The following is a 27,983-nucleotide window of genomic DNA, read 5'->3' as shown; positions in this document are numbered from 1 at the left end:
ACTGCAACACATTTTCGTACAAATCAATTTATTTAATATACTTCAATTAACTTAACTTATTTAACTACATGTACATCGACAGACATTAATTATAAACAAGTGCCATTCAAAATACAATATTAAATCCATACACACTATATAATACATTTTTCTCATGTGAGCTAAACGATAACAATATATATACATGCTATATAACAAATTAATTTTATTTATAAAAGACGAAATAATTTTACATAATCCCAGAAATCCTTATTTTTTAATATAAGCAATTTAGTTACATCTCTTATATATTATTGACTAATTATTTCTATAAAAATATATTTTATACCGTTTCTTATATATAAAAAAAATTTTAAAGTGATGTTACAAATAGTACATGATAACATTTATAAATTTAATTTTACGAAACAATGGATTCATGCATATTTGATAATTAGTATATTATATGATGTTATGATAAAGATGATTTGGAAAATAAATAGACTTACAATTTATTTTCCCCACGTAATAATTGTATTATCTAATGAACATCGTTTATTGCATTTAATTAAAAAAGCATTAGTCTTTATTTTTGTTTCAAGAATTCTTGGAGAATATATTCAAAATATATTAATAATTTTTTATTGCAAAAAACATGGTTAATTAACTTTTTCTCTTTCACAAAAAATTTATCAACTCTAAATTGTTTAACTATAACAGGAATTAGGCCAAATTATAAAATATATACAATAATGTGAATTTATAATAGGCGTTATCTTCATTTCTAAATAAATAAATAACATCTATTATTAATTTACTAATAGTTATTACAATAATGCCATCGATAGCAAAATAGCACTTCTTTTAAAACTGCTATTTAACTTTGGTTGGAAGTGTGAGAAAATATGTCTCTCCATACTTGTATATCTTTTTTTTGTTTCGTTTTTTTTTATGAGTTCACGAATATATTAATATGCCCGCGCGTGTGTTTTCACTTATATGTTATATTCATAACCATATATTATATTGACATACATTGCAATATAGAGCGCTAAAAAAGTTCACATTCTATGTATGTAAAATATAAAAGTAGAAAATATATATCGAGATGCTATTCAGTTTTAATAGAAAAATAACATAATGCAATCGTGTACCGTATTTCTAGAGGATAGATAAAATGGTAAGTTGTCATTCCGCCTAAATCTCTTTATGAGCAAAATGAATAAATATACTATTTCGTTTCTTTTTTAACTACAGTAAAAACTATAATATTTTTCCCTTTAGTACTCTTATAGATAAAAGAAAATTAATGCATCTAAACTGTCTGACTTTGTTCAATAATTTAATATGTACGAGTAATTGGAAAGTTTCTCAATACTACACACACTCATATGCAAAGATATCACACGTTTTAACATAATTATACATTCCACATATAAATAATAAATTCATAATGCCTTTGCAATCATCGAACCTTACTATTAAAAACTAGCAAATATTATATTTGCACTTCAAATGAAAATTGGAATCCCTCAAGATATAAGCCATACGGCACATTAAAAATTCCATTAAAAATGACATTTCTATTATTGTAAATGTACAATATTATATTACCTCGCGTAACATTTAGAATGCCACTTATTTTTATCTAGAAATTTGTCAGAAAAGTGCAAACTGTCATATTTGCGGAAATATCTATATCTAAAATTTAATAACGCAGATTAATAAAGACATAGGTTTTCCTTATTATGACATATGCGGAAATAACATGTGAGACAGAGGGGGCCAATTGAATGAAATGATATTGTTTAAACAAACAAATATCACGCAATATATGCATTATGAGGCTATGACTAGAAACGATATTACTATTTATTCGACTTTTAGTCGTTTACTGAATTCTTCTTGCTGCTTTTCCCTCCATTCCTTCTTCGGTTTCATCCTCTTCAGTTGCCCGTCCCTATCATTTATGAAATAAATATACAATTTTTACTTGCAAAATTCCAATTTCCTACGAAGTTTTAAATTAATATTGAACATACCATTGCAGATCGACAAGACCACCTTGCCGCGCTATCACAGATTTCACTCGATTCGCGAAATCGATGGCACTCTCTCCTTCCTTTCTATGCATTGGAGGGAGATACCACACATCGCAGACTATAGCCCAGCTGGACATCATCATATATAAATATTGTAACATTGAATATCGACTACTGTTCCAAAACGCATCTCCGAATCTTGGATCGTACTATATGTAAAAAAAAGTACAAGACATTTGTTAAAAAAATATCATGCCAAGATAAATATATGGTGTACATCAGAAATATGAAAAAATTACTTTTATAGCCACAGGATAAATAATGCTGCCAACTTCAAAACTGCCTTTTTTAAATTGCATAACTGATGTATTGTTGATACATGTACCCTCCGGAAATATGAGTATTGGTGGGTTTGTAGGATCTGATACGTGTTCCTTTAACCTGCACATAACATAACATGCATTAACAACTATATTCTATAGAATATAAAATAGACAGGAAGACACAATGGCAGGAAAACGTAATCGCGTAGTTAAGTAATCGCACCTTTTCGCAACTGCTTCTCTGTCTTTGACCTCGGAGCGTTCAAACCATATGTGTGGAGAAGCACGGGCAAGAGCTCTTTGTAATATTCCCAAGAAACCACCATGCCTTTGACCTATCTATAGTAAAAAATGCAAATAAGGCGATTTGCATTTAAAAATTATGTATATTACTATTTAAAAATTGTACACTTCCTTCGAATTACAGATATTGAAAATAGTTAAGAATGGCCAATGAATAGCCAATGTATAATTACAATCGTCGAAAAATATAGAAAAATTAAATGTTTCTTAAATAATTACGATAGATTTTGTTTTAATATAAAATTTCTTATTTTAATATAGATTTGTAATTTAATTTTCGTATATCTAATATTGTATATTACAAAATTATTGTTAGTTTTCTCCAATTTTCGTGAAAAAAAAGTCAATATCACGTGTTTTAACAAATCTGTAAAGTCTAAGAAGAGTACGATTTTTTAAATATATTAATAAAGTGATTATGAAAGCAAAAAAATTATTTAGTAATGAGATCCAAGCATGTTCACGTAGTTATGGAATAATAGTCATTTTAAAGATGTTTGGAAAAATTTGATGAATAAGCAAAGCAAAAAAAATAGTTTGCACAAAAAAGCAATTGTAAAAAGATATCCATATCTATAAGCAAAAACATACCAATGAATAACAATTATCACACATGAGTACAAGAACATCGATAGGAGATGTGTGATTAGCTACGCATATGCCTCTGACAGGTCGATTCTCTGGATTGTTGTAGGTGATGACTGCAGACAAAGCACTGGATAAGACAGCAAAGCACATTACGGAGACTTTGTAGTTGAGCCACCGCTTGAAGCTACCCTCGGGAACGTAACCCACTACTGCAGTGCACACTGTCAGCCACATCACCTGTAAACCACAAGCTTTGCACCTGAGAAACGTGGGATTCCCTCTCTATCGTTGCTGAGTAGGTACTACCTGTAAACCAAAGTTACAGGAGACGTTACCTGTAACATTTACCACTAACGCGCAACAACTTCTGTATAACATTAGTAACAAATTCCTGACTCTTGATCATATGTGAAAACGAATCGACCAAAATCGTATTTTGTTACATGAGGGAAATATACCTTTGAATCCAGTGTTATTGTGAATAAAAAATATATTATACAAAGTCGTATATACTGTCTGTTTCATACAGTTTGAGTAATATGGATTATGTAATATACATAATTATGTTATATATGTATTCAGGAGCGGCGCTAAGCTATTCAGCGCTCCCATGCATATTTGAATCAGCACCCTATATGTGTGCGTGCATGCGCGCGCGTGTATGTATGTGTGTGTATGTGTCAGAAAAAATATTTTAAAGTAAAATAAATTAATAAGATAATTTAACCTCAGAATAAAATAATCTATGTAAATTATCATAAACCCCCCATAAATTAAAAATGGAATTATTAATATAAATATTGACAAATAAAATATCGTCTAACATTTTTTTTTTCATTTAATATATCTGTTTCTTTAGAAAAATTACAAAATTCTTTCACATGTTTTAAAATTAACGATAAAAGTTCAGAAAGTCAAAACTTCTAAAAGTGGAACAATAAAAATCGGTAATATTATTTATGTATAAATAATCATGATAATAGTAGAAAAAAACTTGTATTAACATAAAATTTAAACCTAATGTCAAAAGTTATTATATTCGGAATAATCTAATTCGCGGCTTTTGCGAATTTTGGAATTGATAGTAAAAAAAGTATCTTTTATTGTATACAATATACGCGGCATTAGGTGCCCCTAAAAAATAACGTCCCCATGCCATGCTTGATTCGCTTACTGTATTATGCTGACCCTGTTAATGTACTTCGTTCGTGTACCATTCTCTGTACCAAACGAAATAGTGAAATATAGATAATACAAAGCTCTTAACAAATGGAAGATATTTATGCTGACAAAACAATGAAACAAGACAAAATCTTTCAGCTTATAAATATATTGTCTCATCCACGACATATTACCAAAGAAAATGTCGTTTGCGTGGATAAAATGCAGACATCAAAGGTGGTCGTATGATTCGACACGCACACCCCTCCTTTCTTTGGTTTGTACTCGGGATTGTGAATCGTGATCTGGGCCGAGAGAGCACGGGACATTATCCTGAACGAAATAACGGTGCCCTGGTGGTTTGCCCAACGTTTTATACGGCCATTCGGCAAAAAGCCGATAAAAAATGTTACGACTACGAGATACAGTACCTAAGAAACTTCGATATTAGTGCACAATTTTAAATTTATATGTTTAGCATACATCTTAATAAACTTTATCACAAATCTAAAACGTGCATTTAAAAATGTGAAAATATTAAAAATTATATCTAGCTTTTTGCAGAAGATTAATACGTACTATCTAAATTTGACTATCTGAAAGAACTGATTTTGTACCGCTATATAAATAAAATTCCAACCAGAAAACCTATTGGTTGTCACAATTTATCACTTATTGTATGCTCAGCGTTAATATATACCAAGTGGAGCATTTAAAGCGTTACTATTATTTCTGACAATACGTGTTACAAAAATATTCAAGAGAAAAGTTGTATGGTCAGAAGGGGAGCAAATAGTAAAATCAAATTTCAAAAAAATATTGATTTTTTAATATTACTTAAAAAATTTTATTTTTTAAAATTAAATTAAATAATTTTATTACAATTTACATAATGATTTCTCTAATTCTTCTGCACATAAAATTATTATGATAAAGTTATCAAAAAATCAATAGTTCACGAGATACCTTATACTATATTATAGTATATTATAGTATATTATATAAATCTCATAAACTGTTGTTTTTTCGATAACTCTTTTAATATTTTTATGTGCAAAATAATTAAAAAAATTATATTTAAAAAATCATATAAGTCTATAAAAATGGCGATGATCTTCATATAACATTAAAACAGTGTTTTTAAAATTAATTTTACTGTTATTTCTATCTCTCTTCAAATCGTACAACTTTCGTCTGAATTTTTGAATAGTAATTTTATGGAAAATAGTAATACATTAAATGATCCCTGTATATTAAATATACTACAATTTATACAAAATAAATATCAAACTTACCCCTACAAAGCAGATAAATATTCTTAGGGGTAGCAGAAAACAGTAGCGCAAGAAGAATCCAAACATCCATATAAAAGTCAACTTCCAAGAGATAAACTCGTAGGATCTATTCGTTCGAGTTAACAGATTCCAGTTCTATAGGATACATTGATTAATTATTCAAACGTGTCAATTATCACTATACAAATATCAATACGATTATTACAGTCGATGAAATATTACCTTAAGTTCTTCAGCTTCAAAACGTGAAGTCACTTCGTCTTCTATGATGGCTTCAAAGCCTGCTCTAATATAATCCAAACTTGCAGGCGCAAATGCAGTTTTTAACGTTTCTAAAGAGTTTTTTGAATTAAGGCTTTCCTAAAATATTTAAATATAATTAAGAAAAATATGGCTAATTTTTATAAAACTCGACGGAAATGTAATCTATTCTACATATTTATTTTCTTATTTACCTCTTTGATGACAATCATTGACGGTTCACTTTTGAGTTTCGATTCATCAGCGTTTTGATTTTGCATTTCTGGCTCGGGAACTAAGATTAAATCCTTCGACCTGGCTATCACCGAATTGCTCACATTGCCATTTTGCATTTTAGGCGATACTGCTGTTGAATCTTTTTCCGTTTTCGTTGGCGACTCGCATTCCTCTCCTGCAGCAAGATTTTCATCCGGATCCCAAGTACCGTTCTTCTTCCTCACATTTTCTATGTTTTGTCGGCCGTACTATAACACAGGAAATGTGGTCGATCGTAAAAAGGTATATATCATGTCAATTGTTTGTGTCTTTGACTTAAATTTAAGGTCTCTTGTAAACTGTAACTATAATTTTACAATCCTTGCGAACAATTTCTCTTTTACAACTGTTTTTAGAGTTTTAAAAGAGAGACTTTCGTTTTTACATTCTTTATATGAACTGTTGAAAAAGACATATTGTTACTATTAAAGATTTCTTGAAAAAATGTAGTTTAATAGTACAAACAGATTTATTAACTAGCTTTATTAACTGAACATTATTTCTGTTAGCTAATTTATACTTCTGTGAATTATTGACAGCAAAAAATTATGAGTTTTTGGACGTAAATGCTGCATCAATTATATCTAAAGAAATAAAAATTTAATTAAAGGGTTAGAACCTATCAAACAAATCCAATCAGTTAAATTTCCAGAAAATAAACATTTTTTACACATCATTCATTGTATAAATATGGTAATTTTTTCCAGATATAATATAAGAGTAAAGTTATAGGTTTTGATATTGAGATAGAACAAAAGTTTGTAACGTTTTTTAAGAGAAATTCAAAGATATTTGTTTAGATATTTGTAAAGAGAATCATTCCATTACATATGTGCCACTACGAACTTTTGTTCCAATCCAATAGTTTGAGGACCTATTTAAAAGAAAAAAATAAAAAACTTCTCTGGACTTGTACTTGCGGAAACTTTATATTTACTAGCTATTTACATTTATATTCCTCATTTTCTATTCGATGTTTGTCAAAAAAAAAATAATTTATATGATGCTGTAAATAATAATTTGGCGCCATAAACCAGATTTTTTAAGAAATAAACTTGTTCGTGGTTTTTATAGAAAATTCCTTGCAATAATAAAATGCTAAAATGTTCAATTTTTAAACTAAATTTTGAAATATTATAATAGCATAATCTTATCTCATTTATTTTCATTCTCAGATAATAAAGTTTACTTTTTAATTTAAATATTTGAAGTGTTTTCATGACTATTGTGTAAATACACAATAGAAAAAATAAATTAAATTAAGAGTTACCAATTAAGCAAAATTAAATATTATCTATATTCTTTCAGGTATAATTCTATTAACTATTTAGAAATATATAATATATTTTCAGTTACATTTTATTTTGTGTACTTGTAGAATTATTATTTGCAATGCAGAATCATTTGATTACCACGATTTCAATTCAAGGAAACAGGAACGATGCAAGAAAATATCCCACAACAAGTTGCGTAATACGCAAATACTTCGTTAGCTGCAAGTAAGAGATAGCGAAAAACAGATGCACGCGATGCTAATCTATATATGCGTGATCAAGAACGATGCACGTCATCGAAGATAGAGATTCTTTGCACGCGCAACGAGAACGTAATCTTCAGGAAACTGACGATAATTATCCTGGAGTTATACCGAGACTTTGATCTCCGTTCACTGATCGATAATGACGAAATAACATTTTACATCAGCGATGAGTCACAATTACAGGAGCAAACTCCAAAAAAGTGATCCATGCGTGAACATCGCATGTCCAAGTGATTATCGAACTCTCTGAATCAATATCTTATGTTGATCGCAGTGTTATCTTTAATGTGGTACAAGTATTTCGATATGAGAAATGTCATCAATAAACGCTCAATCGCTTCTTGAGACTAATTAAATTGCTTTCCAACTATTCGTAATATGATAATTGGATGTATTACGATTTTTATTAAATATGACATGTTTAGTCTTTATAACTCTCGTTAAAGATTTAAAAAAAATGTTAGTCCAAAGGTACGAGTTTATACAGTTAAAATTCACTTAAACAAAAATTGATTTATTTGGAAAAAATAAGTTACTTTCGACGAATTTGGTGTGCTACACACTACTGTGTACGCAATTATCTGATACGAGTGTGCAGTCAAGTGCATTAATTAATTCCGTCAAGGCAAACACGTCAAGTCACTCTTGCTGTTCGTTGAACTGTCACTTATTCAATGCGCCTACGCCAGGAAAATTAATAAGAGTGCACTTGTCAGCGCACTGAGAGTTATTGGAAATTGTTTGAACTGAATTGCGTAAATCAGAATTACAGAAATTAATAATTACGTGACTATTAAAACATCATTTATATAAAAAAGGTTTTCGCATATAGCTCTTCCAGTTTCTACATTTTATACTGTAAATTTTGTACGTATCATTTGTTAGAATGTACAGTTTCCGGTGTGTCATTTAAACTCGAATGATTATGCTGGAGAAATATGACCTCCAATTTAAAACACAAATGATCGATATTATCTGTATTTTTAGAATATCACCCCTATCGAGATGAGTACAGTTACGTATGTGAATGTTAATAGATACATGTCAGCTGGAGAATATTTTCCTGTGAAATTATTACGACGCTGCATTATCGGTACGACATCAAATATGAAAGTCATGCACAAGTGCAATATGTCTCTCTATAAAGCAGATGCAACAATTGTCTCTTTTTCAATGCAAAGATTACAAAAATGAGAAAGAATAATAAAACGATTAGCTATAAGTTGTTTTATTACTATTAGATATATGAGAAGATTTAATAATTAGATTAATTTAAAAAGATTTAAAACTAAGTGTTTATTTTTGTAAAAGAATTATCTGAGAATTTTCCAAAATTTTTATTCTAAATTTCAGGTAAGATTTAAAGAATTTGTTAATGCAGCTTTAAAATAAGTGTATTTTATTATGTCTTTTAAAGATGTACGCAGAGATGGGAATGTTACCTTAAAAAAAGAAATGCATTACTGTGACTGATGGAAAAAATTAACGTGTTGTCATTACAGTTGTTTGACATTTTTCGTTACTTAGTGCTATAAGTCATTAAATTACATTATTTGATATATAATCAATGTTAAATGTCATAATAAATATTAAAACTTGAACTCTCTCTAAGCTATTCAGTATATAGAACAAGCTTTTTTTTATCAATTTATCTAATAATTTTTCTAATTCTTTCTTAATGTAAACTTATTTTTTCAAGAATAAAAATTTTTTTTAAACATTAAAATTATTAAGAACGTATTCCAATAATCACGGTCAGTACTGAAAATCTATAATATAAATGTGTAAATGGAAATTATGCAATACTGACAGTTGCAATCGGAATTCAATCCAAGATACAAAGTACTGTATCGAAATATTTCTATTCAATCACGCGATTGAATAGATAGTGCAATCAATAGATATAAAGATAATAGAAAACTAAAATAACGATAAAAACAACGACTAAATTTGTTACTGCTACCATAAAAATGTAACGACGCACGACGTTATCGAAAAAAAGTAATGAAAATGGTAACGATGTTATAAGTCATGCATTACTTTGCAACTCTGACTGTATGACAGCATTCCCTAGTTAAGTGACCATCTTCGATCAATTTCAAGATAAAATAATTGTTATTAAATTGCAAGATGGTTTGTAAACGTAATTATCATATTTAATTTTCAGTTTATTATTTATTTCTAAATAAATTATATATTATAAATTATATACTTATTTTAAAATAATTTATAAATTAAAATTCTCTCTTAGAGTTCTCTTAATTTCTAATATCAATACTTACAAAATTTGTATTTATTGAAGACCGTTTTTTTTTATCGATAAAATTAGAAACATACTACATATGTCTAATACATTATTTTATATTAGATGTACAAATTATTTCGATGCCTTATAACTCCGTTCCAAAGTAAAAAAATTTTCCCATTCTTTTGCGATAAGTGTACTAAGTTCTCAGAACGTCATAAAATCTTAAAGAAAGAAAAAATCAAAAAATCATAAAATCATAAAGAAAAATTATTTAAATTTTCAATATTTAATTTGTAAAAGTATATAATATACTAAAAAGCATACTAAAAAGCAATGTGAATTAAATGGTATGTAAAGATCTGTCCGCAATATATGGATCTAACTCCGGAAATAAAGAATTTGAAACGTAATTAAACACAACATCGATTTTTTTTAAATAAAAACTCGCGAATCAGACGAGAATGTAGGTAGATGTACGTCATATTTAATTGATAGTCGACATTTTGCATGTCAAGAATTTTGCCTGTAAAAGAAAATAAAGAAATAACTTAAATTTCTTTCTTTTGATATCTGTTGATATGCTATCGCAAATTTTCATTTAAAAAAAATAAAAAAAAAGATTTTATCTGTTTCATTCAAGGACCATCGCTAAAATTAAGCTCGCGAGATAAGAGACTTATTCTTTTTATGTATTTTAAGATTGAACTTCTTGAACGGTTCATCTCTTTTTTTTCTTTCCACATTAAAAAAAAAAAAGAAAAAAAACCGTTCGAAAAGTTCAGTTCTAAGATGTGGAAAAAAACAAACGTAAGGATATAAAATTTTAAAGGAAAAATCCCGAGAGAGAGTGTGTTGATTTAATATTAATATTTTTAGTAATTTACTTATTACTTTAAAATTAAATATTTGTGACATTACATTGTTCCTCATAATTCTATTTACGAATTTTTCTCCCCTTTTCTTTTATATAATTATTCCCATTAGTATTTTATAATTTATCGTTTGATAAACTTGGACATGATCCGTGTAATGACAAAGCTCTGGATACGTATTGAATGAAAAAGGAAAAAAAAGATAAAGCGCTGTTTACTAAAATTGTCTCAATTTCCAAGCGATTGGATTATCCTATCCTTGATTTTGCGCAACAAGATATTTTTCAAGTGGTGTGATGTTTCACCTTTGTTATCAAAAAGTCCGATAGAGATTTCAGTTACGTTCGATAGATCAGAATGCAACTGCAAGCTGTAACAGGCAATTGTTTTTTTACATATATTTTACGTTCGGTATTAATCATGCGAACTGTTCTCTCATGTCTTTCAGTCGCCTTACATCTAACAAGAAATTAATTCTGATTCATTCGAGTACCTGCCGCTAAAGTTAAGGTCGCGAGATAAGGAAAAAGGCAGATACATTTATCGTCAAAAAGTTCCGTTGATTCCTTCCAAAAGATGATCTTGCTGATACACAAGCTATGTCGTAGTGTCAGATGAAGTTTTCAGGTAAAACTTATCTCCTACAAACAAGATATTTTTACAATTGTTGACATGAATTATCACTTGTTGATCATACATTGCTCACTCTAAGACTTCAACAATCATGTGTTGATAAGCAACGTATATGTGACATCTCGTATTTCATATAACAGACTGCCGCAGTACATATGCAACGTATGATAATGAATGCTAAATGAGTATGCATCAACAATGCATCAGAAATGGCGCAGTTAGAAAAGTTTTGTGTTGTTTTAAAAAATAAAGTGGCACATTATCGATGCTATTTTTTCGACGCAGGCAAGAGGAAACTGTTATTGATCTAGACATTTGCACAATAACGTAAACATTATGCACGTTTAATCGTTGCATCATTCATACTGTGACAATCTGTGGAAAAGTTTCGCAAGTAACACAGATAATCGCGTTTTAGTCGCTACTTCTCACGCGTTTCGAAGCACGAATCACAGCTTTAATATCGCGTCTGATGATGAACAGCATGTGATATGAACGTGTGAGGAGAGCATTTGGATCACGCGGCATTATAGATTCGTGGGCTTTCTCCCAAGAGAAATTGCACGAAGCCTCTCACCAGTTCTAAACCGAAAAACAAATCCAGACATTTTACAATTGTCGAAGCGAACAGAACATCATGCACAGGACCCGCTAATTAGATTTCCAAATATTTTTTATGCATGAATTGAAGATATCGGTTGAAATTATCACATGCTAGTCTAGACAAACTTCGATTTAACTTTTAAATTCCATTTATTCGTATTCTTGTTTAAATTTTAATATTTAACTTTACGATAAGTATGAGTGATATTCAGCAAAGATTACTTTTTTACGACTTAATTTTATAAGCTATATGTGAAACGCTACACGTGCTTTAAAAATTAGAATAACAGTTCTAATTAATAGCATTGATCGACAAAACCGAGCTGAATCCGAATCCGCAAGTGAAATGTTCAGATGTTCTATTATGTCAAGTTTTTGAGAAAAATAAAGTTAAACCTTTTCCCTGTGTTTTTTACTATTTTTTATTCGTAATTAATAAATTCAATGTGCTAGAAACTTTGAAAAGGGCTCAAATTAAAGAGTATAAACATTGTGCTTTAAAGTAAAAATATTAAATCTTTTATCGTATGCATTATCTGTCTCACTCTCGAAAGTCTGATCCACTTTGTTTTAGCGATAAACGTAAATGCATTACACATAACATTAGTCGACGAAAACATGTTTTTTTAAAGTTTTTAATCTCACTTTTCTCAAAAACTTGTGTGACGTGATAGAACATTTTTATTTATGGATTCGGATTCAACGCGTCAAAAATTAGAAAATATCTATTCTGATTAGAATTACTTGATTATAAAATTTTTTTCGGTCAGTGTGTAATAAAAAACTTAAATTTTAAAAAATTAATCGGGGACGACCTACACTATAAATCTACACTACACAAAAATGTACGCTACATAAAAATAAAAGAACAATCAGTAGATTAAGATTTTCCGAAATCTTTTATTTTACAATCAGAATATTTAACTTTGTCATTTACAGATAAGAACTATTATTAAGAATAATCAATGAGAATTTGGGAAATATAATGCCATAATAGCAAATTGAAAACATTGTTGTGAAAATTCTAATGTCGCATCAAAATAATCGCAAGTCTAGTTTCTATTTCAAAAACAAAAAGAAACAATCAAATCTTCCAAGTTACACATATTGATTGATTGTTTTCAGTCTTTAGTTATTGACTAGAGTTATTGAATATTTAATCAATTCGTTTAACAATAAACGTAGATGTTTTGTCGATCAATTGTTAAAATAATCAATCCATTGGCATAGTTAATAATACTATTGTGTTTTCGAGTGAACTTTGAATCATTATTATTTTTTTATTATTATCAGATATAGCGTCACTGATCATATCTGATCATCGGATTATCTTATCGTAATATATATCTATTCAGATTCAATTATAAAAAGATCAAAGCTTTCGCAATATATAAAAGATTGGTTTTTAATAGATTTGCATTTCTTTACACGATGAGCTTTTAACTAAAATCGATTGTGCCATAAATATATTCTAATATTCCAGTAAGAAAAATTCTTTGTAACAATTAAGACTCCGACTTAAAAAAAAAACAAACAATATTACACAATTATTTGCAGTGTAATCGAAAAAAATTATTTTGTAAATATGCTTTGTGCAATGCAATTTATGCATTTTTCATTTGATGTGCAACAGATTTTACTAAGGATTTGATATATCCATCTGATATATTTGTATATCTCGAGATACACAAATATATACTGTACAATGCAGAGACAATACAATAAATCCGTATCGATCAGTGATAGAGAACAGGAGTTCAAGCGAATGTAGGTTACACATGTATAACTTTACACACGCTCTATAGATCAAAACGGACTCGTGCAGATCCGTACATAGATTTCACAGGCTAAAATAGTTTTCTCATCCTTCGAGTATGTATGTGTGTATTTTAGTTGCGAATAATAACGAGAAAGATAATCCAGCTTCATGCATTATTAATGGAAAGACTAATAAAAATTTGTTATTTGAATTTTAATCCATCTTAATTCAACAGAATTTTCATATACTGCATGTATTTAATAATAATGTAGTCTTAACGTTCTTTTATGTACTGTACAGGATTTGACAATATTACATATTTTGAATAAATTTACATATGTAAAACATTTATGTACATACAAATATCGAATTAATTTTCATTATAAATACAATTTCTTAGTTTTTTATAAGTGAATAACAAATAAAAACAACAAAGATTATAAAAAATTGATGTTATTATTTAGTATCAAACATTAAAGATTATGCAATTATAGATAAAACTTCACATAAAATGTAAATTTTAAAAGCGCAAATAAATCAAATCTTTTAAGTTAGATCTTGGTATTTTTCAATTCCGTATTTTCAATGAAATTTTCGACTAATTATCATAGTCAAATCGTATCAGCAAATACACAGCATGGCACACAAGAGCTGCGAAACATAATATTTTTCCAAATTAAATATATATTTGCAAGAGAATAAATACTTACACGAACTCGATTTGAAATGGAGATCGTTTCAGTGTTTTCCTCGAAAACGTGATAACAAAGATCTTGTAAAATAAAATCGGGCATTGCTCCAATTATCATGATATATGGATAAAGAATATTTTAAAATACATGAAAAATACGAAAATTAATTGTCTACATATCATTGATAAAATTCATAATAATCTTTTTTACCCTTGAAACAAACAGTAATAAAACAATCTACATATAACTTGAAAATAACGTAGAGAGCTGATTCATGAATCACTGCTCATCTTCATCCTTCATCTTTTTAAGTCAAAGTAGTTTTAAGATGAAGATGTGTTGCTAGTGACAGATAGTTTCCAACATTAAAAAAAAAACAAAAAAAACGATATTATAGCTAAAAGATTATTAACATATTTATATATTAGATTGACAAAAAAGTCGTGTCGTTCTTCTTGTAAACGAAAGGCATTTCTTCATACAAAACAAAAACTTTTATTTATTTAGAAAATAAAATGACATGACTCTTTGACCAAGTTAATTTATGTTTAACATTCCATAATGTTTCTTTCTTTGATATAAAAATAATTATCAATGGTAAAACTGTCAGAACATTATCGGTGCTTTTGTATGTACCAACTGTATTACACATGTGTATTGTAATTTAATTAAGATTCAAGACGTGTAGAAGAATTTCTAACATAACGGTGAATTCAAAGTGCGAACGCATTCGCAAACTTCGTTTCGTCACTGCGTAAAATCCAAGACCGACAGTTGTGTAACGCGCTCATGACATTTCTATAGATAAAATTTAAATCATGCACTTAAAAAAAATTGTTTTTAATCTTATGATATTAAAATGTTTTAGCTCTGTCATTTTTTAAATACTTAAAAACGTTTCAGTTTTAAATAGTATTGGATTTTAATTTTAAATGGCATTTGGCCATTGGATTTTAATTTTAAATGGCATTTATAAATCTGAATTCAAATGTACAATGTCAATACATTTATTAAAACTGAAATTTTTAAGAGCTTTAAATATTCGTAATGTTTTAAATCCTAAACACTGTTTAAAACTAAAACATTTTAAGTATTTAAAAAAAGAGAGAAATATAACGTTTTAATAACTTAAAATTAAATATTTGTTTTTTTCATGCAATTTTGCTCTTTTGCATACTTTTTTCTTGAAAATATCAGGAATCATTATAAATAATTTTTTCTCAAACTTTTTATTAATTGTAAAATTCGTTCTTAAATAAATTCTGTTTAGTAAAAATAATATGTGAAATTTCCGTATTAATATTACATATTCTTAAGGAATGTAATAAAGATAATAAATGTAAATCTACGCACTACATGTATCTATGTCTCGACAAATTCTTTTACTGATAATTTGTGACAAATGCACAATTACATCATATTCTTTGCGCTCATCTAAATATATCATTGATAATGTTTACCATGTACACTTAACAAATTGTATTATCGAACCAGGTATTATCGAACCAGGTCGGTATAATTAACAAAAAAAGTCATTTGCGTTAACATAAATTATTCACATATATAACTTTGTGCTTTCTTCGTCTCTGATGTCACAGTACAAGTAGTCAATCTGAGGTTCAAAGTAACGATAAATTCTCAAGTTTTTTATTAATTGTACATCATTAAAAGGCATCGATTCTTTCTTATCAAACATTACATTTGCTTTACAAAAATCTGTAAACTTTCTTCCGCTCTATACATTAATCTTTATAGCAGTAAAGAACAATCACATTATTAAATTAGTAAATCAGAATAGAATATCATTACGTTTGAGGGATATATGTCGCGTTTTCCTATAGCATTCCTATAGCATTCAAAACATTTCGATTAGACCTTGCGGAATATAACCGATGACTTAAAGTTTTTGCTCATAAAAACACGATTGTGAAATGTATAATGAACCTTGTTGATTTATCGATACACCATTCACTTAATTTTAGTCTGTTTCTAAATATTTATTATAATTATACAAATTTAAATTATTAATCATTTAAAAAATTGTAATTTTTAACTAAAGTAATTTGCATTATTTGATTTAGTATAAAAAGATAACAAATTTTTGCAAAAATTGATTACATTAATCAAATATATTTACTGTTTATGTAAATGAAATTTATTGAAATTAAGTACTGTATAATTAAATACTCAGAATTAAAAAAAAAAACATATTAAAATATAAATCTACGACATAATAGTGCCGCATAATTTTTTTTTCTTGCACAAATATTCACATCTCTTATCTATAATAATGTTCCACACTATAATAGCTCAAGTTTTAGTTTTTGTAAATTTAAATTAAGTAAAGCAAAATGTAATAACTAAAATTTAAAAAATTCTCATCTCATTTCAACTTGTAATTTACACTTTTTATTGTTAATTTATGCAGTGTGTGTGCATAATGAGACAAAATAAAACCAGTTAATAAGAAATCAAGTTTAGAATATTAAAATTCAATATCTAAATTATAAAAATCAATAAAAAAACGGCTATATATCATTACAGAAATTAAAGTATTATATCTGCAGATACAATTTCAATCAATGATAAATTTGAAACGATTATAAAATATTAGAAAATTCTAAAAAGATATTTTATCTTTTCCATCAAGAAAATATTTGTAAGTTTTTTTAATATTATTCTGTTTTTCTTTTATTATTAGATAAAATATGTTAATGATGTAATTTTGTAAATCTCAACAAAATATAGCCAGAATAGCAATGAATAGTGCATATAATGAACAATACTCAAATATCTTAGAGAGAGAGAGAGAAAGATTCCACAAAAACCTACAAATTCAATAGTTTAAATCTAAAATGCAAATTTCGTTCAAGCACTCAAGTATACTGATCCTTCCATTCTCTCACAATCTTCTGGCAATATATTCGAAACTTATTTAATGTCAACAAGTTATTTCTGATTTTAGTAGTTATTTTAGTAAATCGTTTGCTATCTTATTTTTGATTTTAGGTAGCTATTTTAAAATATTTTAGCGTTACGCTACACGACGAAAGTTCGTATCAAACACCGGAAAGTTATCGCAAAGTCACGCCGGAAATACAATACATACATGCTTACACGGTTTAAATATAAATTAAATCTTTATGTCACGATAACGATGTTATAAAGTATGATAATGGTATTCATTTGGCTCTTTTATCAAAGACAGTTTTGGTTGTCACACGATTACGACGCGCATCGATAAAATGCAAAAACTGCTCACGTATGCAGTTTGCTAATTATGGAAATTAACATAAAACCTGATTAATACTTCGCATCATATGTTGCTGTTACTACTTGTTGATCATAGTCTATGCGCTCAATTCTCTCGTCCCTTAAAACTGATATTTTATCTTTATTCACAGTATGAAATAATTCACTTACAATTAAAACCGTCAAATTCTCTGTCTTAGATCATAGACATTTTTAAAATTATGACTTCGAGTATATTTAGAATTATCTTCGACTTCTAAACGACAGATAAGTAGAGAAAAAAAAGTTTGTTAAAACGGAGAACGTATATTTCCTCGGGCATATACTTTCTTATTCTGTTCTGAAAGCAGGCGGAAAGACAGATATATTATATTATATCTATAATTATTAAAAAATTAACGTGATAAGAAAATAATCTAGTCTATTGATTGCACACTAATTTTAGGACAAACCCATTCGAGTTAATAAAAGACCATATGCGTAGTCTACATCGTAGAACACAACGGTAAACGGAAATGATAAAAGGAATGTGAAGCAGTATATCGTGAATAGGCAAAAAAAATTGCAGAAAAGAAAAAAAAGGTATGCAGCGAAACAGATATCTTGTAATTTGATTAAACATCGACAAATTTGTTAAAGAAGCGCGAGGCAAAAGTCGCTGTAAATATGAAACATAAACGTGTGCATAAGCGACTATGGAATTTTGTAAAACATTAGTGATAATACAGAATAAAAATATAAGATAATTTTAATCAGATATGCATTTCTTTGCTTAAGAATGAATTTAGAAATATTATAAAAAGTAACATTAAAATTACTTCTTTACATCTTGAAAATTCATAAAAATCTCCATTTTCAAACATATATAACTTTTGTAAAATTATCAGAGTTTGAATTTTTACGGAATTTAAAAAAAAATACTTTTCAAATTAATCAAAATTCATATTCATAAAGTTGTACAATAAATACCTGAGATAATGGATAATGTAATGATATAAGCAATTATAGATTTCAGATACGTTAGATAATGTAAAATTATGCTGCTATCGACTAAAAAAATGAAATGATAGGAGGTCAAATGTTAAACGATAAACTAGAGAATAAAAAGTTCTACGTTTCTAGAAATCTTTAATTTTGAGGCATTTAGAATCAACAAATTATTCACACCAAACTGATACGTTTTTATCTATTGAATTTAAATGTATATGTAATCAGGAGAAAGTGCACAAAACGCGGAACATTTGGCATATTTTTTGGAGAAAGTACCCGGTAATGATTTCTAAAATTTTTTTAGATACTAATTTCGTGCCTAATTAGTCGTTTAAAGAAATTAAATAACTTTTTCACTCTTGATATTCTTCTTATTTCAAGTATCTTTCATACATAATTAAGGCTTTTTATATATTATCAATGAATATGCAAGTGATATTTCAAAAAAGAAATCTTTCAGCAGATTATCATAAACAACATTAATAATAATATACATATATATATTAAAGTAATCCTTATCTACATATAAATTTTTGAAATTTAAATCATAGGATTTCTCAGTTCTCTTTCATCAATCGGTTAGTATTAACTCCATCGAGTTTTTAAATTTCGGAGCATTTCTACAATGTTTACGTACGATATTACAAGACATTATACCTCGATAAAAACGATCTGAACAAAGATTACTTTTTAATCTTTTCAGTTAACAGCTGTCTTGTTCATAAATTATTACGTGTCTGACGTCAAAGGCGCCACATTCTGATGCAGAATAATTTAAAATAGAAATCAGGGACAATCTTGACTGTCGCGCGATCCAAGAGGACTTTGCAGATCATTATAGTTAATCCCGTTTCGCGATTACACCGCGTTGATCCATCAGAATTGAAAAGTATTTTTGACTTGCTTTCGACAAGGTCTTGCTGTCGCGAGCTATCCCAAGTGAAGAGATTTAGGATACCTTCATTCAAGAATTCAAAAGCCGCATGCATACATAAACTACACAAAACACGTTTATTTCTACGTAATATTGCTTCGCCGGTAATCTTTAACCATTGAGTCATTATTTCTCTTAACATTTGTGCACGAGTGAGAAAAACAAGAGATTAATCATTCGGTTGAAGAAAAAGACTCCTTCCGCACCGATTTGTTCCATCTAAAAATAAATCGAGCTTGCGTAACGTTGAAAAAACGTTTCTCACCGTTTCTTGAGAACTGTACTTTGATTTCGCAGTCATAAGGTATGAGAAAGTATGTATACAAAGTATGAAAGGTCAGGAGTTGTTCATCGCGCGTCAATTAACTTACAACTCACAAAAAATCCTCAATCACAATCATCGCATCTGTCTCCATCCGGCTGAGCCACGCGAGGCATTCGCGTCGTCATCGTTTGCCAAAAATCTCTGTGGAGCTCCGTTTTCTGAATAGCGCGAATTTAAAAAAAGAAAAAAAAAGGAAAAAGAAACAAACCGATTGTTCTCTCTCGTTGACTATGAGATCACCAAGTGTTCGGTGACTGCTGTCAATCGTACCTCGAGCGAGACGCGACCACGCAACGGCGCGGCGTGCAGTCATCCGATTTGCGTTGCCGCGACGCGCACGTGCCAGAAAAATGCGCCAATATAAGTGGAAAACGGTCGCCCTTCCGGCGAAAGGCGAGACGAGAAACGGTCGAAGGAGACAGCGGCAACGTCACGGGACTACGGACGTTGCGTTGGTTCGCAGGAAGTGGTCATCCGGGAGTGCGCCGGTTGATTTCGTTTGTGACGTTTGGGACGGAGAAAACAGGAACTCCTCCTGGGCAACCAAGAAACTCACCTCGAAGAGGGCCAATAGCAACTTGATGTACAGCCTGCGCACACCGAGGGACTTGCCGATGGATGCGAGGAATATGATCGCCAGTAGCAGCATGAGGAAAGGTGTCAGCAGCAACGAGAACGCGAACGATATCACCGACCACAACAACGCCATTTTACTCACTGCCGCGAGCTGCGAACACCGGGCCGTTTCTCGCCCACACAATTGTTATCGTTGGAGAGGGGGATGCGCTCTAGATGGCGCACAATCGACTGAAATCTTAAGGGCCTCGCACATAAAATGCATACCATAACATAAGCACAACATAAGACCGTTGGGCCAATGAGCATTCAACATAAAGTCGCCATATTGATTTACATAACATTTTCATTGGTCCGTCGGTTTTATGTTGTGCTTATGTTATGTTATGCATTTCATGTGCGAGGCCCTTAAGCCATTAGATTTATATCTAGTGACTTTATGGAATCTCGCAACGCGCGGTGCGCCATCTACGTGCGGAGCCGCGAATTAATATTGAGAAAGTCCTCTCGAGCTTTTATGGCTTTCCTTCATTATCGACCCAGCAAATTGTATTTAAATTTCTACACTGGCGAGATACTATCAGAAATTTATATTATAATAGTTCTTTTTCGTCTTTCCTTTCTTTTCTCTAATGTCTAACTATATGCCTACTTTAGTTTTACATACATACAGAAGATATAATAATATCTTGTTTTCTATTCCTGCACTAGACTGCACTGGAACATTCCTTCTTGCTTTCACCTTGAAACATCTATCTATTTCATTTTCTGTACATTTATTTAGAGAGTTCGGGAACAGAAAACAAACGGAATGTAACTACGAAAAGCAAAACAGCATTTTTGAAGTTCGCGCGTATTATGTCACAAACGTCACGATTCGAGCACTCGCAAGAAACGACATTCTCTGATTCTCATCATTCTCATCCTGTCTCATCCGCGAGCAAGATGTCGGCCACCGAGTTGAATCCGAGACCTTTGCGGGTTTCTCCTTTTATTAAAGTAAGAGAAACAGCTTCTTTCGATACCGTCATCGTATATTTTGCTATCCATCTTCCTAATATTATTTTACGATAAAAGTTTTCTCGCAAATGTTCGATTGAATTCTCATCTCTCGCCTCTTGATCGGATTGACTTTATTACATAATTTTTCTACTGTTTTGTGAAGGTATTTGGAATTAATAAATGTATATATAAGATAATTGGTGATAGCATTTTACATTATTGCGATAATTCACGGCTCTGATTTTTATTGAATAGTTTCCTAACGTTGACCCTCCTGATTTTCTAACCTTGAAGTGTTTTGCTCTGTTTAAAGTAAATTCTCGAAATTCGATTAGTAATTCGTAATTGATTTTTATGTGACTATTATTTTGCGAATTAAACTTCCCTTAGCTTGTTTCAGAAGTGGCACTTATAAAATTAGTAGTAATGTCTTTATAAACACTAGGATACATAAACAATTTCTATTTTTCTGTACTTTGAAGTTTTGCCGCTGGAGTCTGCTCCTTACTGGAATCGCCTACGGTGCATATCATCACAGAAGATTGAAAAGGAAAGAGGATGCTCGCAGAGCAGAGGAACTGAGACTTAAACCTGTACGTGACGCCAAGCTAGCTGAGGAAAAAAGACTTTCTTTATTAGGTAAAACACTTGACTCAAATATAAATGTAAAAATAAATGTCCTTCCTGGCAAAAATAAAAAACTGGAATGTTTAAGTCTAATTTAAATGAAACTTCTAGAAAGTGTAAATTGGATTGGTGAAGCATAAAATGGGTGTTTTAAGAGGCAATACCTCTTACACTTTTGTTACTTTTCCCTTACATTCAATTTATGATTCAGATCTTTAGTTTTGCCAGGAAACTTTATATTAAGTCCCTCATGTTTATTTACCATTATTATTTTACATTGTGATGTCAGAAACAGGAAAATATACAATCTTGTAAAATATATTAAAATGAAATATTTCAACAAAATAACATTTACAGTCGATAGAATTGATTTGTAAAATATACCAAAAATTATCTTTTTGTTTTGTTAGTGAATCATATTTCTGAAAATAAATATGTATACTAAAAATGAAATAAGCTATGTTTACAGCTGTGACAATTATCTAATTAATAATATGTAAAAATAAATATATTTTGTCATGAAAAAAGATAGTTTCAATATATTTTATAAGTTTGTTCTATTATTTGCAAATAGTTTATTGAAAAATAATCTTAATTCTAATTGAATATATTTTGTACAAGAATTTTTATTATATATTTTTTCTGACATCACACAATCTGATCAGTGAAAAAGTTTTAAATGCCATACCCCATATTCTAAGCTCAATTTTATCAATGATTGTATGCATTTGTCTAAAATTTTATAGCATATGCAGGATTAGATAATAAGTAGTTAAAAAGCTAAAAATTAAATAAAATTAAACTGTATAATTTTTAACTTACAATTAGTTAATTTTAATAAGTTAATTGTTAACTTTTTTGACTTTATTATAGTTCATATAGTTATTTTTAAAGTTAATTAACATTTTTCTAAGTTAAAAAATTTACCTATGTAAAAGATAAAACGTAAAGAAAAGTATTCCTATATAAAAAATGTATTTTTTTTTATATATAAATTAAGTCATAAATAAAACATTAAACTTATTTGATGATTTATATTAAAATTAGAATTGTTTTGTTATTTACACTAGTCTAATTTAAAAAATTTTTAATTTATGGTATTTTAATTTAATATAAATAAAATTGTCTAAAATTAATTTTTAATTTAACTTAATTTAATCTTAATGCAACTACTACCTGAGTTATTTTTTTATTCATGCAACCTTTAATGTAACTAAGCTAATTTTATAAGCCATTAGCTTTAACTTAATTTAGTTTAAAAAAATATTAGCTTATTGAATTTCAAATATATGTAACATAAACTGTAAGCTTAAAGGTGCATTTAAATAATAAAAGTGAGTTGAGTCACATTTATATACAATCTCTTTGGTCACATTACATGTTATAAAATATGTTCCATGAGATTGTCTTCTGTCTTTTTGATTATAATTTTTTCATTAGTCTCTGTATGTTCCTTTCCATTATTCTTCAAATCACGATTGAATTTTAGATAGCATGTATAAAAATGTTATAGAAGTATGTTATAATGCAAATTGAAAATTTATCATAAATATAAACTTTTCTTTTTTTCTTTTCAGCGGAACAAAAAATGTTCGACGAGCTTTTCAATCTATCCAAAGAAAAATAAGCATAATTTGTTTGGCGTTAGTATAATATATATATATATATGCCACGAAATTTGTTCGCCGATTGATTTATATGTATCTATAGACCTAGTCTACGTGCTGTTTCAACATCATTGTCACAGATAATACTACATATTGTACAAAAATAATAAATATCTGAAAAAATATAATAAATGATTATTTATACATTGCAAGTTATAATCTGTAATATATGTATGAAAATAAAGTTTTATGGTAAGTATATCGAATTAAACATGCTATTAAACATATTTTACTTAAAATTCTTAAATTACTATTTGTACAAAATATATTCTGTTCCGAGTAATAAAAAAAAAAAAAACGCCCGAACAGGGACTCGAACCCTGGACCCTCAGATTAAAAGTCTGATGCTCTACCGACTGAGCTATCCGGGCTGATACTTAACTTTCTTTGAACGTGTTAGTTACTATAGATACTTATTTATCTTCACATAAAATAAGCTTAATAATTTTTTTAAATAAAAGCAAATAAATTTAATTGTTAAAAAATTAATAGTGGATCGCAAAATGTTTAATATAATTTATAATCACGGTATTTTCAATAATATTCAACATTAAATATTTTGCTATAATAATACTGCAAGTTGGATTAAAATGTTAAAATTTACTTACATAAGAAATAAAATTTTATGAATTATAAACAGAAAAAAATTTAGTTATTATTCGATTGCATTAATAAAGGTCAAAAAGGAGAAGAGATTTACATGAAAGAGACAATTTGTTCATGATGCATTAAGTAATTTTTCTTTTTTGTTTTTGCAACATTTAATATAGTATATGTATGTATATATATTCTACATTCGCAACAAAAACAGATATGTCACTGTATATGCACATGCACTAAAATTATCTTCTTTAAAATATTAAATGATTTATGTACACAATACAAAAATATATAATGTTGGAATGAACATTTAAAAACTTATAAAAAAATTACATTGGTTCTTGATACAAATATAACTTTCGGAGGACTTGCCGCTCTTGAACATATCTCTCTTCTTTACATAACAATAAACGACATCTATTATCATATTGTCATAAATGTTCCGAGACTTTTGTTCCCATGAATTTTATTTCATTTGATATCTTTAAGCTGTGATTAGCTCCGTCTTATTGTCCTTGGTAATGAGTTGCAGAAGAGAACCGTTAGCAGGCCGATCTTGATTTTGAGACCATTTCCAGAACAAACTATAAACAAAGTGTTCTTTTTATAATAGAAAATGCAAGATTAGTTTGATATATGAACATCTCATCTTACTTGGAAACAAACTCAAGTGGAGTCCATGTGCTTGTATCAGCTTTGGACATCCATTTTCTGTTCATTGGCGTATCTAAAGTAACTGGTAATATGCAAGCTACTAAGCTGTTGGGAGGAAGACCACTATCTTTGGCCGCCAGAGATTTTGTCAACTGATGAACAGCTGCCTTTGCCATTCCATAGCCAATCATACCTAATCGAGAGTAAAATCGATCTTTTAGCAAATACAAAAAAGTACATGATTTATTTACAGAGTATTCCATAACTGGAATAGCAAGATTGAAGGAGTGAATCTACATAAAAAAAATTTTTAACATACAATAAAATTACTTCATATGATGTATCATTTTCAAAATAATCAAATTTGAAATTACATATTTAGAAATATAAAATATCTCATAAATTCGTTTTATGTAAAGTTTTTGACTTTTTTTTTTTTTTTTTTCCATGTAGAATCACCTTTTTTCCGACCACTAGTTACGTAATATCCTATTATATATTTTGCATTATTATTAAACCTGGTGTTTCTCCTAACGCTGGCTTAGCACCAGTCAAAGAGAGGAATCCCCCTTCCTTTAAGTATTCAGCAGCGATACTAGCAGCTATAACAGAACTCCAAACGCTCTGTTTCCACATTAAGTCACTGTTTTTCACGAAATCCTTGTGTGCTGCATTACCTCCAGCCCATCCCCCAGCTACGCAGATAATGCCATCGATTTTTTCATTTTTCAGTGTTTCTTTAATTTGGGCCAAGATCTCTGTTTGCTGAATAGAAAGTAATTAATATCTACCACATGGATATTCCTAATAAAAATGTCAATAAAAGACAAAAAATTACCTGCTGCTGCCAATTATTGTCTGGATTTACAATCATATTCGCATCTGCTTGTTCATTTGGCTTCATGTCAATGGAGCCAACCCACTAAAAATTATAATTACAACATGTATACAGTGCCAAAATAATAATTTATGATTATACATAAATAATTATACATAACACAACATAATAGATATTTAACCCTGTTATCCTGTTTGATCTGTATGATCCAAAAGTGCATTTTATTTTCTTATTAATCAATTTTCCTTAAAAACTTTTTTTTCTGGGATTTGATGATTCTGTCTATCAAAATTCTACAACTATTTTTTATTTTTCAGAGCTTTTTGATTCTATTAACTTCAATGATATGATAGAAAGTTTGAAAACAGCAAGGTTAATATAACAAATCAATAATATTATACAAATATTTAATAATTTTATACATACAATTAATAATACAAATGACACTTGTATTAAAATAATTTGTAATAAAATAATTAGTATACAATAAATATATTTGTGCTTTTCAACTAAAAAAATACAATTTAACTAAATGTGAATGCAATTGGTCCAAGTGTGCATTTATCTAAATGTAAAAGTAAAGGCAAATAGCTTCTAGAAGCCTCTAGAAGTGTTTGTGAAAGGACTTGCCTGACTACCTGTAACCTTGGTACAGATAGTTTTTATGCAACATCCTTCAGACATTTATTATATGTACATATGAATATACCTCAAGGAAAAATTTTTCATGTAAGGTAATTTTGATTAAATTACAAAATCTTTTAATTATATAATCACATATTAAAAAAAATATTTATTATTATATTAATATATAAAATATTTATTTATATATTAATGACATATAAAAATTAAAAAGATAATGAAATAGACAAAAAACCATATATAATGTCGCATATAATCTGAAATTACTCCGAAAATATTTACGATCGCAGATTAATGGAACCGCAAAAATTAAAGAGAAAACAGTCGACTGTCATTCGGGTCAAATCATATGACATCTCCATATGCTTCTTGATACGGACTTAAATAAATTCCATGTAAATTACACATCACAAAAAAACAATTTTTATTTTATTGCGATAAACTTTATGACAAAAAATTAAAAACATACGAAAATATCAATATACGATTTATGAAAACAACCGGGCAAAAGTCACCGATAAATCGATTGATAAAACGAAGGCTTCGAAGTCATTACTCTATATTTTGCCGTTTTAAATATTTCATATATATTTATATTCTTTTGATGCCTGTGTATGTAATGATATATGTTCTTGCATATTTATAAATTATTTTAATAGAATACCGAAACAGAAAACTCTAATCAAATTTTACGCAACATACTGATAAGATCTGCCGATAAGACGATCGCGCGATTAATCGAACCCAAATCACGTTGGACGCGAGGGTAATGGCGTTCGTGAGTCCCTTACTCACCCAATTTTGCGATTTGAATTGCGATATGCAGGCCGAGCCGAGGGCACCCTTACCCCCGTACACAATTACGCGTCCGAGTACCGCGGCCATTGTTCAATAAATGATACGATTTCGCGAGACCGACCCGGAGACCCGCGATTACCGACGGAATGATACGATCACGTGCGAAGAGGCTTTCGGAAAGTTTCGTGAAAGGATCGTCAGATTTCACCATGAATTACATATTTGTCGATGGCTGTCGAGTGTCTCATCACGTCGACGTGGTGTCTACCGAGTGACGCAAACGTGCGTAAACGTCTTTTGGAACAAAGGAGATATGAAAAAAATCGTGCGATGACACTAGTTTTTTAAATTAATAATTAAAGGCCTCAATCACCTCCAATTTTAATGAATTTTCACTCAATCGTTTCGTTTTTGCACAAAACGAAAGAATCTGGCAGAAAAAGCATCGCTTCACCCCACGAAGCGAGATATTAATCGGACTATTTAAGTTAAGAAACCTGTCATACCGACAAAAGGAAGCGACA

General features: G+C 29.2%; 3 protein-coding genes and 1 non-coding gene across 6 annotated transcripts; 1 reads left to right on the top strand and 3 right to left on the bottom strand.

The window, feature by feature from the left end:
• Positions 1-11: 11 nt before the first annotated feature.
• On the bottom strand, positions 12-20,821 carry LOC105194651 (glycerol-3-phosphate acyltransferase 3). Of its 3 annotated transcripts, XM_026130766.2 has the most exons (10): positions 20,612-20,818; positions 6,147-6,416; positions 5,914-6,051; positions 5,692-5,826; positions 4,591-4,827; positions 3,239-3,472; positions 2,568-2,683; positions 2,321-2,462; positions 2,022-2,230; positions 12-1,939 (listed from the first exon to the last, which is right to left on the bottom strand). In XM_026130766.2, the coding sequence occupies exons 1-10, from the start codon at positions 20,762-20,764 to the stop codon at positions 1,852-1,854; spliced, it is 1,722 nt and encodes a 573-aa protein (XP_025986551.1). In that variant the 5' UTR covers positions 20,765-20,818; the 3' UTR covers positions 12-1,851. The 3 variants fall into 3 exon arrangements, with proteins under 3 accessions (XP_025986551.1, XP_025986549.1, XP_025986550.1); XM_026130764.2 differs by lacking the exon at positions 3,239-3,472 and having other exon boundaries at positions 20,612-20,821; XM_026130765.2 differs by lacking the exon at positions 4,591-4,827 and having other exon boundaries at positions 1,563-1,939; positions 20,612-20,821.
• Positions 20,822-21,326: 505 nt separating this feature from the next.
• Positions 21,327-24,059, top strand: LOC105194650. Its single transcript, XM_011159676.3, has 3 exons — positions 21,327-21,630; positions 22,116-22,272; positions 23,838-24,059. Exons 1-3 carry the CDS (start codon positions 21,490-21,492, stop codon positions 23,885-23,887), a joined length of 348 nt encoding a protein of 115 aa, XP_011157978.1. The 5' UTR covers positions 21,327-21,489; the 3' UTR covers positions 23,888-24,059.
• Positions 24,060-24,225: 166 nt separating this feature from the next.
• Positions 24,226-24,298, bottom strand: Trnak-uuu. The gene has a single exon. It is a non-coding gene; the product is annotated as a tRNA-Lys (tRNA).
• A 342-nt stretch (positions 24,299-24,640) lies between these two features.
• On the bottom strand, positions 24,641-27,671 carry LOC105194649 (dihydropteridine reductase). The gene is made up of 5 exons (XM_011159675.3): positions 27,457-27,671; positions 26,020-26,103; positions 25,700-25,946; positions 25,182-25,374; positions 24,641-25,111 (listed from the first exon to the last, which is right to left on the bottom strand). The coding sequence occupies exons 1-5, from the start codon at positions 27,544-27,546 to the stop codon at positions 25,012-25,014; spliced, it is 714 nt and encodes a 237-aa protein (XP_011157977.1). The 5' UTR covers positions 27,547-27,671; the 3' UTR covers positions 24,641-25,011.
• Between the last annotated feature and the right edge of the window lie 312 nt (positions 27,672-27,983).

Source organism: Solenopsis invicta, chromosome 11 (assembly GCF_016802725.1).
Source record: "Solenopsis invicta isolate M01_SB chromosome 11, UNIL_Sinv_3.0, whole genome shotgun sequence".
Classification (NCBI taxonomy): domain Eukaryota; kingdom Metazoa; phylum Arthropoda; class Insecta; order Hymenoptera; family Formicidae; genus Solenopsis; species Solenopsis invicta.
This window is presented reverse-complemented; position numbering and strand designations above follow the sequence as displayed.